This window comes from Corapipo altera, unplaced genomic scaffold (assembly GCF_003945725.1).
Source record: "Corapipo altera isolate COAL_440 unplaced genomic scaffold, ASM394572v1 305, whole genome shotgun sequence".
Classification (NCBI taxonomy): Eukaryota; Metazoa; Chordata; class Aves; order Passeriformes; family Pipridae; genus Corapipo; species Corapipo altera.
In genome coordinates, this window is record NW_020885011.1 from 376,268 (window position 1) to 392,224 (window position 15,957).

Below are 15,957 nucleotides of genomic sequence, written 5' to 3' on the forward strand. Positions count from 1 at the left end.
TTAGTCTAATTACCTCTAATTAAGAGCTCCCCACACAATGCAGATCACAAATAAGCTGCCACTGTCGCCTGCTCCCACTCTTCTTTCCCCAGTTTTGATTTTTCACAGGAGCTGTTTGAAGGCTGTGGCCGGAGCTGTGGCTGAGAGATGCCGAGTGGGTGCACCAGGGATGGGGTAGAAATGTGGGATCCCACAGTCTGGGGCTGCTCCCCTCCAAGGCCAGTGCCTCCGGGTATGCAAAGGGACAGTCCTGCTGCTGCTCCCCTGGGGGACCCCAGCACAGAATCAGGGCTCAGCTCACTCTGGGGAACTCCAGCCTGGAGCCAGGGCTCAGTCTGGCTCTCCAACCCTGCACCAGAGCAGGACCCACACGTCCTTCCCTCGATTCCCTCCCTGGGAAGCTCCTGTGCACATAAGGGGCTTTGTCCACACACCCCAACTGGTGCTGCTGAGGGGGGACGAGTGGGTACAGCCGGTACCTGTGTGTCCTGCCAGGCAGCTGGAGTGGGGATGCAGCTGGAGTGGGATGCAGCCAGCACGGCCCTGGCTCATGGCTCAGACCCGGAGGCTTGAGCTCTGTTTCCACCAGCAGTGTCTCCCCAGACATGACCCAGCCAGCCTGGGTGAAAAAATGGGGACAGGAATATGCTGGAAAACACAATCCTCACCGGGCTCTGCAGGCGCTTGCCCTGACAGCACCAGCCTGGATGCTCAGGAAGCCATCAGGGGGGTGAAGTGAGAACCCGGGCTTGGGACATTGGCTGGGTACAGCAGGGCTTGTATGGGATTTGGGAACTGCACCCGACACCTGGATGGCAATGCCCGCAGCACCAGGTGATGCCACCACAAACCCTGTCACGTGCTGGAGAGAGGGGGGACACCTGCTCCCTGCTGGCTGCAGGCACACTGAAGGAGGTGGTGCAGGTTAAAGCCTTGCCATGGTTGCCCAGGGGCAGCAGAGGGGTGAACCCTGTGGCAGCCCACAGCTCCCAGCCCTGCTCAATGGCACTGGTGTATCATCAGGCCAGTAGCCACGGCATGGCCAGGACTGCAGAGCCCCTGGCCACATGCTGCCAGGTTCACACTGGCACTGGGAAGATCCAGTTCCTTCCTTGGACATTTGGTTCCCTTCTGAGCTCAGGTGCCCTTCCTGGCCTTCCCAACACTGGCACTTCCCCAGGCTCCCTACACTTTCCTGGCACCCAGCCCCACACCTGCCTGCCAAAACCAGCTGCACCAAAGGTACTAAGACCCTTCCTGGAGGAGCTGCAGTGCCCCTTGGTGCCCCCAGCTCCTCCATGGAAGCCCATTATTCCACAGGCACAGTGCCCCCACGCACGGGAGTCGCTGTGCCCATGGGGACAGTAGCTGGAGAGCCAAGTGACTGAATTTCATGGAGGTGCCTGGGGTGCCCTGGCTGCAGCACCCGCTGTCCCGCCCAGCCCTGGCTGCAGGCCCCGGGGCCATGCGGGCCCAGGGGCAGTGCAAGAAAATCAGGTTTCAAAAGCATTTTCCTATTTGGATGCTGGTCCCCAAGTGGAGGAAGCCGCAGGGCCAGGGCAGTGGAGCTGGCGGGGGCGGCCCATGCTCACTGTCCTAATTAGCCTTTCTTTGTTAACCCCCCCAACCGCCTGTGATGCTTAAAGAATGACAGATACTAAATCTAATTTAATCTACTCATTCACCCATCACTATAGCACTAAAATAGGAATATACCTATAAAAAGAGCATTGCCAGGCAGTGTGGGCCAAAATCACAGCTATTGTGGGAAAAGCAGCTTTGCAAAGCTAAAATTAATGTCAATGTTTTCAATATATGTATGTATACAAAAAGCAGAAAATGTTTCTGGTGGCTTTAAGGCTGGTCCTCACCGAGCAGAGCAGCTGCCACAGCACGGCCAGAGCCGTGAGCCACCGTGCCAGGTCTCGTATCCGTGCGACGCGCAGGCAGGGGGAGAAACCCGGTTTGAATTGAACCCGCTGCTGCAACACACGACAACACTGCTCGGAATAGACCTGCTCCCTAAAAATATAACATGCTAAACTTGGCAGCAACCCTCTTGGAAAGGAATTTTCCAAGCAGGATTTGCAGAGGCTGTTTCCCAGCGGGCCGGGCACTGCTCAGCCAAGTCTCCTGCGCCACAGTGTGACCGTGGGCACCAGGGATGTTCCCAGCAGTAGCTCAGGGGCAGCGCTGCAGTGGGGTTCAGCACACCTGTACATCAACCTGTACTGAGGCCAGAGCTGCACATGCATCACTGCCTGTGCCGAGGTTGCGCTGGGGTCGAGCACTGATTCTGACGCTCAGAGCCTGGGTCTGTTCTGGGTCAGTGCTGAGCCCTGTCCTGCAGCCATCAACTGCACACTCATAACAGCAGTTTTAGGTAGAGACCGACTCCTCTGTTCATGAAATGAAGCCACCAAAGTGTCCCTCTGCACCAGGTCCTTGCTGAGCAAGAGCCAAATGTCCCCGCCAAGCCCCACCGAAGGACACAGCATTCCTGTGGGCACAGGCTGCTCTGCCAGGGGCATAGACCCACCCTCCTGCAGCCTCTGGCCCCCCAGGGGCACCACTCCTGGAGCATGTCAGCGCTGGGAGGAATTCCTGGACACAGCACTCAGAATGCTGTGGACCGTGGCTCCTGTGGCCAGGCCAGGGTGGTCACATGGGGTGAGCGGAGCAGAGTGAGCTGCTGGTACCCACAAGTACCTGCAAGCACCTGGATGAGCCACTGGCACTGATGAGCTCTCCCTGGCGCTGGGAGAACTGAAGTTTTCCTGAGAACTTCATCTCTTCGTCATTCCTTCAAATCCTGGCACTGTGGAGAACACTGGGGCCGGGAGCTATGAAACACAGGTAGCACACTGAGGAACAAATCCAGCCCATGCCACAAACTCCTGGCAAGGGAGAGTATGTGTCCAAAGGAATGATGGCAGCTAGTGCATGCAGACCCTGGAGCCTCCCAGCTCCTGACCCCCTGGCCAGTCCAGCAGACTCATTTCCCAGCCAGTGAATCAGTTACGATCACGGTATGTGCCCACCCCAGGTGCCCCACTACAAATCCCCACACCTGGACAGGGAGCTGTAAGTCAGGGGGTCAAAACCAAGCCCCCCACAGACTTCAGGACACAACTAACTTGTGCAGAGTCGGTTGAACCCCCTGAGGTGTCCCTGCTACGCAGAGGTGAGCTGAGCCAGCTGACCAGGGCCAGCTCTGCAGCGGGCATGTGCCCACGGGCACAGGCAGCATTGCTCGCTCTGTGCTCCTCCAGTGCAGGTGGCACAGGTGGGCACATCCAAAATCCAGAGCAAATTCAGGACTAAAGCAGGTGCCAGGCAGGCCCATTGCTCACCTGGGCAGGATGAGGGGCCTGGTGGAGCCCATGCCCTGTGCCCCTGCCCCACATGATGGCTGCCAGTGACATCCCTCTGCCTGATGCCTTGTTGTGACATGTACTGGGAGACACCTGTCCCCAGGCACCGGGTGCAGAACCTCTGCAGGTGACAAACCCCAGGAAGAGGATGGAGATTTTTGCCTCCATTGTGTTCAGCTGGGTGAAAATCCAACTCCAAATCTTGAAATAAAACCCTCCTCCTGGCTCGCAAGTCCGGAGATGCTGCCAAGGAGCAGAAGGCTTCTGGGAGAGCAGGGAGGAAGAGATGCAGAACACGATGGTCAAATCAAACCAGGCAGGGCAATGGGGGAACCAGGAGACACCAAGTGCAGAGCCACACATCTGGGAAAGCTGCTGCTTCCCAGGGATCCCCAGCTCCGCTTTGCCCAGCCCTGTGGGCACCAGGAGCCCTCATCTGCCCACCATGCTGCTGTCCCTGTCACCGTGAGCCGCAGGCAGCACAGCCAATCCACGCCAGAGTGCTCCGCAGGGCAAGAGAGTGGCACAGCTGAGCCCCTCGTGTGGCCAGGGAGAAGGGGATCCCGGCCCGAGAGGGACATCTCCTGTGCTGCAACAGAGGCTCCAGGCCCCGTTCTGGCTTCCATTCCAAAGCATCCATGTGCTCCCTTCAGAGGGACAGAAACTACCCTCCAGGACGGGTGGGGGCTCAGGGATGGTTTCTGCTTGGTGTCAGAGGTGCAGCAGCCTCAGGGAACTTGACGCAGCCTGGGGAGGCTGAGAGTGAAATCCGGAGCAGCTCTGGCTCTCCCCAGGCTCTGCCCGCAGGAGGGTGCAATAAATCACACACCCGCCTCAGCAGCCCCTGCCGCAGCCCCCGCGCGCCCCGTGCTCGTGTAACCAGCACCAGCTTCACCAGCCCCATCGCCCACGCACCAGAGAGAGCAACCACGGCCTTGCCATCCCCTCCACCAGCGGCCACACTCCGGCTGCGACCCCACTTGGACACCGGCCACGGACATCCCAAGGGACAAAACACTCCACAGCCCTTCGGGCTGGAGTGGAGGGTTGGCACCGGTGCCTGTCCTTGCCGCCGGGTGAACCGTGCCGGCCACGCCATGAATTTTTAAACTCCTGAAAGCACAAATGGAGTGGTTTGCCTGGCTGGGAGATGGGATTTCCGATGCAGCAAAGAGGCATTTGAAGAAGATGCTGCCTCTCCCAAACTACGCCTCCCCCGGGATGATGAGCCTGGAAACCCGGGGCACTGGGTCCAGTGCAGGAATCAGGGCAGCCCCGTGGGACAGCAAAATCCCGGCCAGGGTAAAGGACCAAACTGACGGCCCCAGCACCCTCCATCTGGGCCACCCAAACTTGGGACTCGCCTGGCGCTGTGTCCCCCAGTCCCTCTGCAGCACCTTCCTGTGACAGCGAGACAAACCCGGCCTGGCTGCGGGCACGCGCGATGTGACAGCACACACACACACACACGTATGTGCACACGCATGTGCACACACAAGCTCGTCACCTTCCCTTCTCCCCAGAGGCTGCTCAGGCCGCGCAGGAGCCTCTTTCCTTTATCCGAGCATCCATCATCGCCAAGCGGCAGCAGTGCCGAGGCGGGGAAGCGCTGGACCCGCGCCGGCGGCTCTGCCTGCTGCACTGCCCGCGCCTCAGCCACGCTCCAGCCCCGGCCGCGCTCCCGTCACCTCAGCGGGGAAACCACAGAAACCCCCCAAAGCCGCAGCCGAGGACCCGGTGCCGCGGGGCTGGAGGGGATAGGCTGGGAGGAAGCTGTCAAGCTCTGACCCTCCGCAGAGAGGGAACCAGCCAGAAACACGTGTGAACCGGAAAGCAAGAAAATCCCCTGGAGAGGGTTGCTTACCTGTTGGAGGTAGAGGAAGGCTGGAGGACAGGGGAGAGAGTGAGGAAGCATGCCTGAGTTGGAGACAAGGAGGCAGCCCGAGTTAGCCATGGAGCACAGCATGTGTCGACAGGTAGCCGTGGAGCTGCTCGCGGGTCCGTCCTCTTCCGCACACTGCTATCCACCGCTATCCTCGTCTTCCCGGCTGGCCCCTCGGGCTCTCCCCTCCTCGCCGTCCCTCCCGACCCCTCGGCGCTAGTTAGGAGGGTTCATCTGTGGCAGGCCGGCCGCGCTGCCGCCGGAGCAGCGCTCGGCTCTTCACTTCGGGGCCATTAGACACTGGCACTGAGCGCACGGTCTGCAAAGGGTGTGCGTGAGCCAGAGCGGAGCGGGAGAGAAAGGAAGGGGAGGAGGAAGGAGAGAGGGCTTGGGAGTGAAATAAAAGGGGTGGGAGTTGGAGGAGGAGGGGGAGTCCCCTGTGCATTCAGACATCAAACAGAGCTCTGTATAAAATGAAGAGAATCCGTAATGACATGAGAACAGCTGATCCCGCACTTAACCCCTCCACCGCCGCCGCTCGCAGATGGCTTCCCTGCTGTCCTCGCCGCCCCGGCCACACGCTGGGGAAGCAGCCGGGCAGGATGGGGCCGAGCGGGCAGAGCTGTCTCCCTTCCCAGCGCTGGCTCCCAGGGGAAGAAGGGTCTTACGGGGAGTTTCGATGGTGCAACGTGGGTGCCAGGGGAAGCCGTGCCGAGCAGCCGGCACTTCCAGCCGCGCAGCCCCCGCGATGGCAGGGCCGCCGGGGCTCCCCATGCACACACCGCCGGACACGTGCACACGTGCCACGCTCTCGGTGGGAGCTGCCACGGCAGGGTGGCCGTGCCGGCGGGGACACCATGCAGCAGCCCCAGCTCCGCCTCTCCGGGAGCCACCGACCCGCTCCCGCCTGCAGCCCCGCGTGGCCCCGCAGCCACTGCCGCACCGCCACGGGCCTGCGCCACCGCGGGCAGGGCCAGCAGCCCACGGCATTCCCTATGGAGCAGCCACGGCCTCACCGCCGCCTGCGTGCCCTGGGCACAGCTGCTGGGCCCTGCCGAGGCGTGGGAGCCCCAGGCAGGGCCCTGTGACCCCCCGCCAGCCTGCCGGTCCCCCAGGTGTGGAGGGCTGCGGGAACTCCTGCACCCTGGGGTGACACGAGGGGCCCTGCCTGCTGATGCTGGCTCCCCTGCATTCCCCAGAGCGATGGGGACCCTCTGCCCCAAGAACCACAGGCCGGCCGGTGGTCAGCCTCAGCAGAGCTCGAGAGGCATTCTGGCGTTTCCGAGGGGCCTGCAGTGCTGCCAGCAGCCCTGACGCATCCACACCACACACACCGCTGTCACAGCTGCCATGGCAATAGCCTACGTGTAGGTGCCCGTGAGGGACCGCCGGCGTGGGCGCACACGTGTGCTCGCTCGGGTCTCCGTCCCACCTCACACCTCCACCCGTCCACAGCCCCACAGCAGCCCTGGCCCCCTCTGGTGCCACAGAGCTCAGCACTGGCACAGGGGTCCCTCCCCAGCACCCCACGCCCTGGCACTGCATCGTGCCTGGCTCTGGAGCCATGACCAAGGCCACCAGGATGGTGTTCTGATGGGGTATGTGGGAAACAAAACCTGGGCTCAACTCAGTTTCCATCTTGGCCAAATATGATGCACAAAGGCAGGGCTGTGCCAGCAGCTGCTGATGCTCTGTCTCCGCCGGAGCCTCCAGCACACGACCAGCCCTTTTTGGAGCTGGGATTTTCCACAGTATCCCCAGGCAGAGTGACATGCTGCAGTGTCCTGGTACACTCACAGCGGTTCCCGTTTCTACTGCAGACACTCAGAGCAGCAGCATGTGGCACGGCCGGCCTGGAGCCACAGGAAAAACCTGCTCTGGAAGAGCTGTCCTGAGGAAGCAGTGTCTGGGGCCTAGGGAGCACCAGCCCCTCCTGTGGGGTTCTGTGACTGGGGGCACCACGCTCCATAGGGACCACGAGGTGCCAAATTGGGGAGAGGATGTCAGGCTGGGGGAGGGTTTGTCAACACCATCACCCCCCGGAACCAAGCGCTGAAAGGATCCAGCAGCGACATCCACTCCATTGCCAACGGCATCCCCGGGCACTGCTCCCTGCGAGGAGCACGGGTGTCCCACCATGACTGCTCGCCATCCAGCTCCAAGGACGTGGCCCCTCCGGCACACCACAGTGCTTGGACCCCGCGCTCCCGCTCGCCTCCAGCTCCCCTTCCTCGGAAGCCCCACGGCCCCAGTGCCACACTCTCCAGCACCCGGGGCAGGACGTGGGACAGCTCTCTAAGGCACAAGTGGGTCCTCCCTCAGTCCCTCAAGCAGCTGAGGGGAGAGTGGCCCCCTGAGGCACCTGCACGCACCCAGGCACCACACAGACCCTGAGCGGTGAGGGGCACCCTGAGCAAACTGATGGGCAGCTCTGAAGGCCCTGGGCTGGTCTGGCTCCACTGCAGCTCCCGGAGGTGACAAGGGCAGGGCACTGCCTGGCACGCCGGCCTGGCGGTGCCCAACCAAACAAACCCCGTGAGGCAGAGGCCGGCTCCAGGATGAGGTAATCTGCCCGCCCTCCCCCGCGCCAGAGCCTGGCTCCGGCCAGGGTGACTCAAAGGCATTCCTGGCCCGTGGCAGCACCACGAGTGCTGGCACTGCCCTGAGCCAGCAGCAAAATGGGCCCGGCTCTGGGAACTGAGGAGTGTGGGATGTTGGGAGTCTCCTCTCTCCCTCCTCCAGCCATTGCCAACACCTGCCTGGCTGCAGATGCCCCACAGCAGCAGGGAGCCCTACGGAACTCCAGCATGGCAGGGCAACACCAATCCCACAGCTCCAGTGGGGAATGTGTTCCCAGCCACCAGCGGCCGGTTTCCCTCACCCTGCTGCTCCCAGTGACACTGTGCCACAGCCCCAGCTGACAGCACCAGCGGTGGCACCAGCCCCGAGGAGCGCTGGCCAGGGTTGCCCAGCCCGGCGGAGCCACAGCCCTGGAGGAGACCCTCTGAAACTGAAGCCTCCTGGAATGAAAGTTTATTTATCTGTTTAATTAAGATGTGTTCACCAGGCGCACAGACCCTGTTCCATCTGTCTCACTTACAGCCGTGTCCCAGTAAAATTAAACCTAATAAATATCAGCAGAGGGAAAGCAAAGGGCATGTGTGAGATATACGATCAAAGGCAGAAGCTGCACAGGGCTGCAGTTCTCAGCACATCTCTCTCTGCCCTTCGGGGCTGGGTTGGCACTGTGCTCCCCCACACAGGATGGGACTGCCTTTCCTTCAAATCAGCACAATTCCCAGCTTTTTATTTATTTTAAATGAACCCTTGAGGGCTCCTTCGTTTTGTTTTCTGGGAGAGGGAGAACAACATGGCACTGGGACAGGAGTGGTCTTGGCCACTGTTCTGGTGCTGGAGCCAAGGGGCAGAGCCTGCAGTGGGACAGCTGACGTGCACACCCCCCCCAAACCACCACCAAGGGAACCTGCTGGGGACAGTGCGGCACATCCAGTCGCTCCAGGTATCCAGGATGTACCAGCAGCCAGTGCGGTGCTGGCAGCTCCCAGGGAAATGCTAGAACAGCTCGGCTCCCCTCTGAGGCACACTCCACCATTTGGAACCTTTATCTGCCAGGAATGAGGCCCCAAGGTCTGCCCAGAGCCCCAGCCCCCTCAGGCCCCCCGAGTGGGTGGTGCCACAGGCTGCTGGCATGGCATGGCTGCGGCACATCCAGGTGCCCAGGGTCCTGCACACACCGCACTAAGCCCTGAGCACACGTCAGAGCTGCTGCCCTCCCAGGTCTGCCCCAACGCTATGTCCAGATCCTGACCCATGGGATGCAATGGGAAATCCAGCCCCTGGTACTGCACTCCTCACCAGGAGCCATCCCTCATCCTCTCCCAGAGAGGGATGAGGCAGTGCCCATGGACCTGCCGTGGGGGCACAGCCACGGGTGGGCTGGTGCAGTGCGGGCTCCCAGTGTCTAGTGCTTAACAGGACCCCCACGGCCCCTGCAGCATGCATCTACAGGGCAAAGCTGGATGCTGATGCTTGGGAGAGCTGCTAAAAGAGGGCTGCAGGTCAGGTGAGGTGCAGCCACTGCCACAAGGGCCGGTGAAGTCAGACTAGTGAGGTCAGACCGCGAGGTCAGATGCTCCAGCCTGCCCACATCCCGTGAATGCAGTGCCGGTGGCCCCGCAGCACCCAGGGAACACAGCACCCGCCTAATCCTCTTCTCCCACCCGCTCCAGAATGCCTCCAAGCCATGGTATTCATTAATTAAAAGCTCATTAGTAGTTAGTCATAGACATAAAGCGATTAGATGAAGGTGCTGACGGATCTGAGCCGCCGTGCTGCGAGGGGAGGGTCCCACGTCCCCAGTGCCTTGGCTGCAGGGACTGCCCCAGTGCAGGGCACAGACCAGGACAGCGATAAGGGACCAACAAGCCTCCTCTGCACCCTGTTAAACCTCCTCTCCATCTTTCCCTGCTCCTTCCTCCTACTCCAGCAGCTCTCAGGGGTCACTGGAGACCCCGCCTGCTCTGAATTCCCAAAGGTGGAGCACCCAGGCATGATCTCACCAGGTGAGGAGGGGACTGTTACCACGACATGGACAGTATTTGAAACAGCAGCTGTGGCACTGGGAGGGGAGCAGGAATGCAGGGAAAGCATGTGGAAGTTTAATGGGATCCAGGGAAAAAATCCACCTCACTGAGAAGTTCCTGGCCCATGGTGGGGGACAGGAGGGGGCCTTGGGCATCTTCAACCTCTGTCAAGAGCTGCCAGCACCGTGCAGAGCAGGAGAGTGGCTGGGCTACCATCTGGGGATGTCCTATGGCCCCCTGTGTCACCCCTCCCTCCTTTGCCCTTCAGCCACCCAGGCAGGGAGAGGACCCTCAGTGCTCTCTACAGAACAGTGCCCTGGTTGCAGCCATCCTATGTCCCCCATCATCTGGCACGAGCAATCAGTGCACAGGGACCTCCAGCAGCCGGCCACACCCCACCCCCTGCGGGACACACGGCAGCTACTGCAGGGACACACTTGGCATCCCTGGCTGGGAGGACGAGCCTGTCACTCTGCCTGGCTCCTCGCCTCCACCCACACGACCCTTCCAGAAGCCCTTTCACTTGACAAAATATTTACATGAAATGGCAATTAGGCTCCCTGAATTTAATGAGAATTAACATGCAGCAGCAGCACCGTGGCAGAGCAGCTGCTGCTGAGCACCTCGAGCTCGTGGGCCAGGTGGGCAGTGTGGGGGGGCCATGGCAGGGGAAACGGCTGCACCACGTGTGTCACAGGGTCACCAGGGCCACCACCACCACTGGGGCCAGAGTTACTGCCACTGCCAAGGCCACCACCAGGGCCACCACCACTGCCAAGCCCAGCGTGGATGAAGGAGGAGGCAGGAATGATGGAGGGTGATGCAGGAACGACGGAGGGTGATGCAAGGAACAAGCAACTATGGACCCAGGGACCCAAAATGCCTCATCCCAGAGTCCCCCTATTTTCTGAGACCGGCTCTGTTGCCTGACAAAGAGTTCCCAAGAAAACGCACCCCCTAAGATGTGCACCAGCCTCTCAGGCTGCTGGGGGGCTTTGGCAGCAGGCCGTGGGGTGTCAGCACATGGGACAGGACAGGGGAGTTTGAGCAACCCCAAGCAGGGGTACACATGGCATGCCAATGTGGGCGCTGGGCTGGGACCCACTGGAGCAGCAGACAGGTGAGGTGGTCAGGGAGGAGCACCGGGCTGGAGTTGTTCCAGGAGCAAACACTGCATCCTCATTATGAGGCTTTTTAAATGCACAGATAGGATATTAGTGTTAAACAAGCACTGGGACTCCAGGGCAAACTTTAAAAATCATAATATTTACAGACCCCTCCTTCCCCTCACCCCACGTGCTCCTTATTTCCCTGCAATTACTGCTCATTTGAAGACATTTTGCTTTGGCATCTCAGCCTGTTGTGATGTCAATGACTGAGCCACCCACTGCCCCCTGCCACCATGAGGGGACACCGGACCCTCTGCTTCCTCCCACGCCACGGTGGAGAGACGCCTGTGATGCCATGAATGACACTCACTGCTCTGCCAGGACCACAGCCCCTGCCCAGCCCCTCCCAGCAGAGCTGGGGATGGCACCGCGCAGAGCCCAGACCGGCTGTCCCAGGCAGGCTGGCTCCGTGTGCTGGACAGGACAGGGAATAGGGACCCTTAAGCACCACTGCCCCAGAGCCAGTGTGGTGTGGGGAGTTGTGCCTGGAGCTCCCACAGGAACGGGCAACCCACGCTGCCCGGCTGAGCTCCGCAAAGCCACGTGGTGCCAACGGAGCCTCAAGCGGAAGCTCTGGTTCACTCCTGCAGCTGTGGTGGGTCGTTAAGTCCCTGGGCAGAATTAGTACCAAAGCAGGAGGCTCTGCCAGCCCCCACGAGCTCCAGAGCGGCAGCAGCACCGACATCCCTCATGACAAAGCACCTTACGCCTGAAAGCTGCTTCCTTGAGCAACAATGAATTTGCATTATCCTCCTCCTCCTCCCCATAAACTCCTTTCCCCACATCCCCCATAACCTGGCTCTGCTCACTCTGTTCCCTTCTCTCAAATCCAGGGGAGCACAACTCCCTGGAACGTGTAATCTCCACCAGACTGCTGCAGCCCCCAGCCCTTGCCATCTCTGGGGGGAGTGGGTGGAAGGAGCTGGCACCACTGGCTTCAGCCCCAGTTATGGGCCAGGATGCCACAGGAAGGCCCCTGGATGGTGTAGAGCCTGACACAGCCCAGCTCCTGCAGTGCTGTGGAGGGACCTTGAGGTCCCCATGGGGACCCTGAGATCCCCATGGGGACCTCAACAGCCTTGGTCATCAACTTCAAGCCTGAGATAAAGTGTGGGGACCACCCCACAAGCATCCGATCAGACCTTGGGTGAGCACCCACAGGGCACAGACTCAGTGAGAGGTGGCTGCTGCTCCACACACAGGTGTGACCTGAACATCCCGCTGCCACCACAGACCCGTGCCCCTGCCTAACACAGCGCCCAGGCAGGCTCCAGAGCCCACTGCCCACCACCATGGCACAGCTGAGGCAGGGGGACTGGTTCTGGGCATGGGAGGCTTCTGCCTGCGGCCAGCACTGTGTGGGGCTTGAAGGCAGCAGCAGGGAGGCAGAAGGGTTGTTTGGAGGTGCCCTCGGCAGGGCACAATGTCTGGGCAGGGACATTAGCCCGCTGCTCTGTTCCTCCTCAACACCAGGCCTGCCTCCAGCACTGCAGCCCGTCCCCTGCCCGCTGCCTGCGGCTGTGGGCTGTGAGTGCCTGGCCAGAAGGGAAAGCTCTCCCTGACCAGCAGCACAGCCAGGGAGCAGCAACAGTGAGAAATGACCCCAATCCTGAGCAAAACCCCGGCAGAGAGGGAGGGAAGTGCCCATCCTTGGCGGAAGTACCTACCCAAAAATACATCATCATGTTGGTGGCCAGGTGTTGAGCTGCTCTGTGGGGTCGGCAGGAGGGCAGTGGGCTGCTCCAGATGCTGGCTGTGCTGGCCGCCGCCCCTCCTGGGTGGGCTCTGTCCCCTCTGTCTGTCCGGCTCCAGCGCCCACGGCCGGCGCTCCCGGAGCCCTGCGCGCTCGCCTCCCTCCCTGCGGCGTGAGCGCCGCGGCTCAGAGCCGCTGTTCGACCTCCAGCATGCTGCTGCGGGAGGGCAGGGGCTGGAGGGCAGCCCTGGCAGGCAGCAGCTTATCCACCCCAGGGAAAAACGGGAGAGGAGGAATAAAAATGAAATCCTCTCTGGCGTCCTCAAGAGCAAAGGGAAGGACGACCGTGAGAGGGGAACCAACCCCAGCAGTGAGAGGGGTGGCAGGGTGGGGGTCGGGGGCCAGGCTGGGCGTTGGGGCCGCAGCAGCAGCAGCGTGGGCACTCACCAGCGCAGCGTGGGCTCCGCTGACACTCCGAGGAGCCGATGTCCTGCCTCAGCATTTTTCAAGCTACCCTGTCAATAAGGGAATCCGCTGCTCGCGGTTAACCTGCAAGGTGCCAGCCGGCTCCTGGCCACCCTGGCCACAGCGGATTCCATAGCCCCCTGCTCCCATTCTGCTCCCAGCAGGCAGGGACGCTCGGCCATGGTCGGGCAGGTTCTGCCAGGACGGGCTTCCTGGGGGGGCCCAGCATCCCCCCCTTTGTGGGAGCAGCCGAGTAGTGGCCCAAGGGGGACAGAGCCAGCAGGCACCAGCCTCCTTGTGCAGTGAGGAGCAATGGGGATGGTCCCTGCAGCCCAGGATGTGGCCACCTCCGACTGCATGAGAGGGCACCCAGGAATCCTTAACAACAACAGGGCAGCCACCATCCCTCAAAGCCCAGCCTTGCCCCCCACAGACGTCCAGGACCCTATCTCACAGGGCAGAGCAGCACGACCAGCAGAGATCTCGCAGGGGACACAGAGGAGAGTTGGCTGCAGGGTCAGCCATGGGAATAAGTCAGGGGAGTCCTGGGGTAGCTGGATCCTGTGGGGCACGAGCCCCCAGTCACCCCCGGCACATGCTGCAGGCTCAGCAGCTGGGCAGTGCTGCTCCTCAGGCACTAAATCTCCATCCTCCTGGGGCACTGCACAGTGGAGGGAGCGAGGGAACCGTGAGCGCTGAACCAGGCACAGGAGCGAGAGAATAAATAAGGATAAGGGAAGCACAGGAGCGAGGGGGGCAGCAGATCGGTCTCCGGGGCCCAGCGGGCTCTGACATCTCCAGCCCCATAATCATATTCAGAGCAGTGCCGGGCAGAGGCAGCTCTCCTCCAGCACGGCAATAAACGAGAGCAACACTCTCAATAATTCAGCACTGGGAGAGGTGATAAAGCAGCAAAGGCACCACTGCAGGCAGCTGGGGTGGGGGGCTCCTTGCTCCCTCTTATATTTCACTGATCCAAAACGTCTCCTCTCTGTGCCCTGCAAATGCAGCCTCAGTCATGTCTTGGGGTCCCCCCAGCCTGCCAGACCTCCCCTGCTCTTGTGTGAGAGAGACAGAGGGGGCAAATGCAGCAGAATGGAACTCCTCAATCACCAGCAGCCAAAATCCAGGTTGTCAGTGGGCAGGGGGGCAGAACCATCCTGGAACCAGGGCAGGGGCAGATGCACCTCCCCAGTGCTGTTCCACCCTCTGCTGCTGCAGCCCCCAGCCCTGCACACACCCCTCACCCCGAGGTGCCTGTGCAAACAGCACCCAGTTCCCCGTGCCACATCCCAATTCTCCCACCCAGACCAGGTATAGGGCATCAGCCGCAGGAACCCACCCTGCTGCCCTCCCCTCCGCCGCAGACACGTCTCCTCTCCAGACGCACCCGTGTGGCCACAGCCCAGCGCGCTCCGGCACCGCAGCCACCGGACCCGCGATTCCCGACCCCGCACGCAGTCGGACACTGGGAGGGAGCAAAGCCCTCTCCTCAGCACAGGGAGTCCTGCCAAGGCATCAGCACAGACACGAGAGCCAGAGGTGGGGGCAGCCCCGGCCCTGCAGCCCGCACCACTGCTGCCAAACAGCACGTGCCCCCCAGGCTCACACCCACAGCCCAGCCTTCCTCCCGTTCATGCTGGCTCTTGGTTTATGCTGCCTGCGAGCCCTGCTCCTGCCCCAGCCATCCTGCTCCTTTGAGCAGCTCTTTATCCACATCTCCCACAACACCTCAGGACCCTTCCAGACCACAGTCCCCTTCTGGCAGGTCACTTCCATCCTTGTCCTGTAGGTGACAGGGACAGGAGTGCTACCTGCCCCAACACCTCTTTCCTCCGTTGGTTTGCATGGTGGCAGCTCCCAGTGCCCAGAACCACTGCCTTGGCCCTCACCGCTCCTTGGTCCCGCTGGCATCCCCAGCCCATGCCGGGACCCAGAACAACGGATGCACCAGCCTCCTCCTCCCCAGCCCCTCGGCTTTTTTTGCTCCTCTGCTTCACCAGCTTTGACAGGGGAGCACAGGTTGTGCTACGCTCAGTGGGATGGACCTCGGGGGGATGTGGTGTCCCCTCTGTGACAGGATCCTCCAACTGCCGTGAAGTCCAGCAACACGAGGGTATGATGGGAAGGAGTCATTCTCATCTGCCCAGCAGACACCAGGCTGGCAGAGGGCAGCCCGTCTGGCCCACCTTTCACATGCAACCTGCCTCAGCCCAGGGGACACCACGAGCTGCTGTGACACCTCCCAGCACAGGCTGCAGGACCCTGGGGGCAAACATACCCTGTGGTGGGCAACCGCCAGGTCCAGGCCACTATAGGGCTGGGGGCTGCTGCCCCCCCAGTAAGGGCAGGGTCCCCTCAAGAGGCTTCCCCAGGGATGGCTCCCAGGAGCTGCACAGAGCATGGACGGACAGACGGACAGCAAGTCAGCACACACGGACACTCACAGACATGGCAGCCTCAGCTCTCCTCACGCAGGACTTATGTCATCGTGTCACGCCTGCGTGGGGGCTCGGCACCCAGGGGGTGGGGTACTGGGGCTGCTGGCAGAGGGGAGCAGGCAGCCTTCCCATCCCTCCCCCATGCGTGGCTCTGAGCCCACCTGCCCCTGACCACTGCTCTGCAGGCTGAGGTGCTGCCCTGTCCTGGCCAGCCTTGTGCTGAGCACCCATCACCTGCCCCTCACATGCAGGGTTTAGCATGCAGGAGGGACCCCTGGAGCAGCCAAGGCAGAGCCCAGTACAGCCACTTGGATCCAAACACTCCGTAC

General features: G+C 61.5%; 2 protein-coding genes across 10 annotated transcripts in view; both read right to left on the reverse strand.

Moving 5' to 3' along the window:
- The window catches only part of RBFOX3 (RNA binding fox-1 homolog 3), a 142,971-nt gene that overhangs the window by 13,952 nt on the left and 113,062 nt on the right, over positions 1-15,957 (reverse strand). For 6 of the 9 annotated variants that reach the window (XM_027667521.1, XM_027667517.1, XM_027667520.1 and 3 more), the window contains exon 4: positions 5,239-5,575. The exons of 1 other annotated variant lie outside the window; for it this stretch is intronic. In XM_027667521.1, the coding sequence (XP_027523322.1) occupies positions 5,239-5,340 (102 nt within the window). In that variant the 5' untranslated portion in view covers positions 5,341-5,575. The remainder of the gene's footprint in view (positions 1-5,238; positions 5,576-15,957) is intronic. 2 more of the 9 variants (XM_027667524.1, XM_027667522.1) reach the window with 2 other exon arrangements.
- Positions 6,118-15,951, reverse strand: LOC113958899. Its single transcript, XM_027667526.1, has 2 exons — positions 12,099-15,951; positions 6,118-12,058 (listed from the first exon to the last, which is right to left on the reverse strand). Exons 1-2 carry the CDS (start codon positions 12,675-12,677, stop codon positions 11,651-11,653), a joined length of 987 nt encoding a protein of 328 aa, XP_027523327.1. The 5' UTR covers positions 12,678-15,951; the 3' UTR covers positions 6,118-11,650.

Excerpts from the sequence above, each read along its gene's own strand:
- LOC113958899 (XM_027667526.1), bottom strand. The coding sequence starts at position 12,677 with ATGGGCACTTCCCTCCCTCTCTGCCGGGGTTTTGCTCAGGATTGGGGT. Across the intron at positions 12,059-12,098 it reads TGATGACCAAGGCTGTTGAG|GTCCCTCCACAGCACTGCAG; the intron begins GTCCCCATGGGG and ends GGGGACCTCAAG.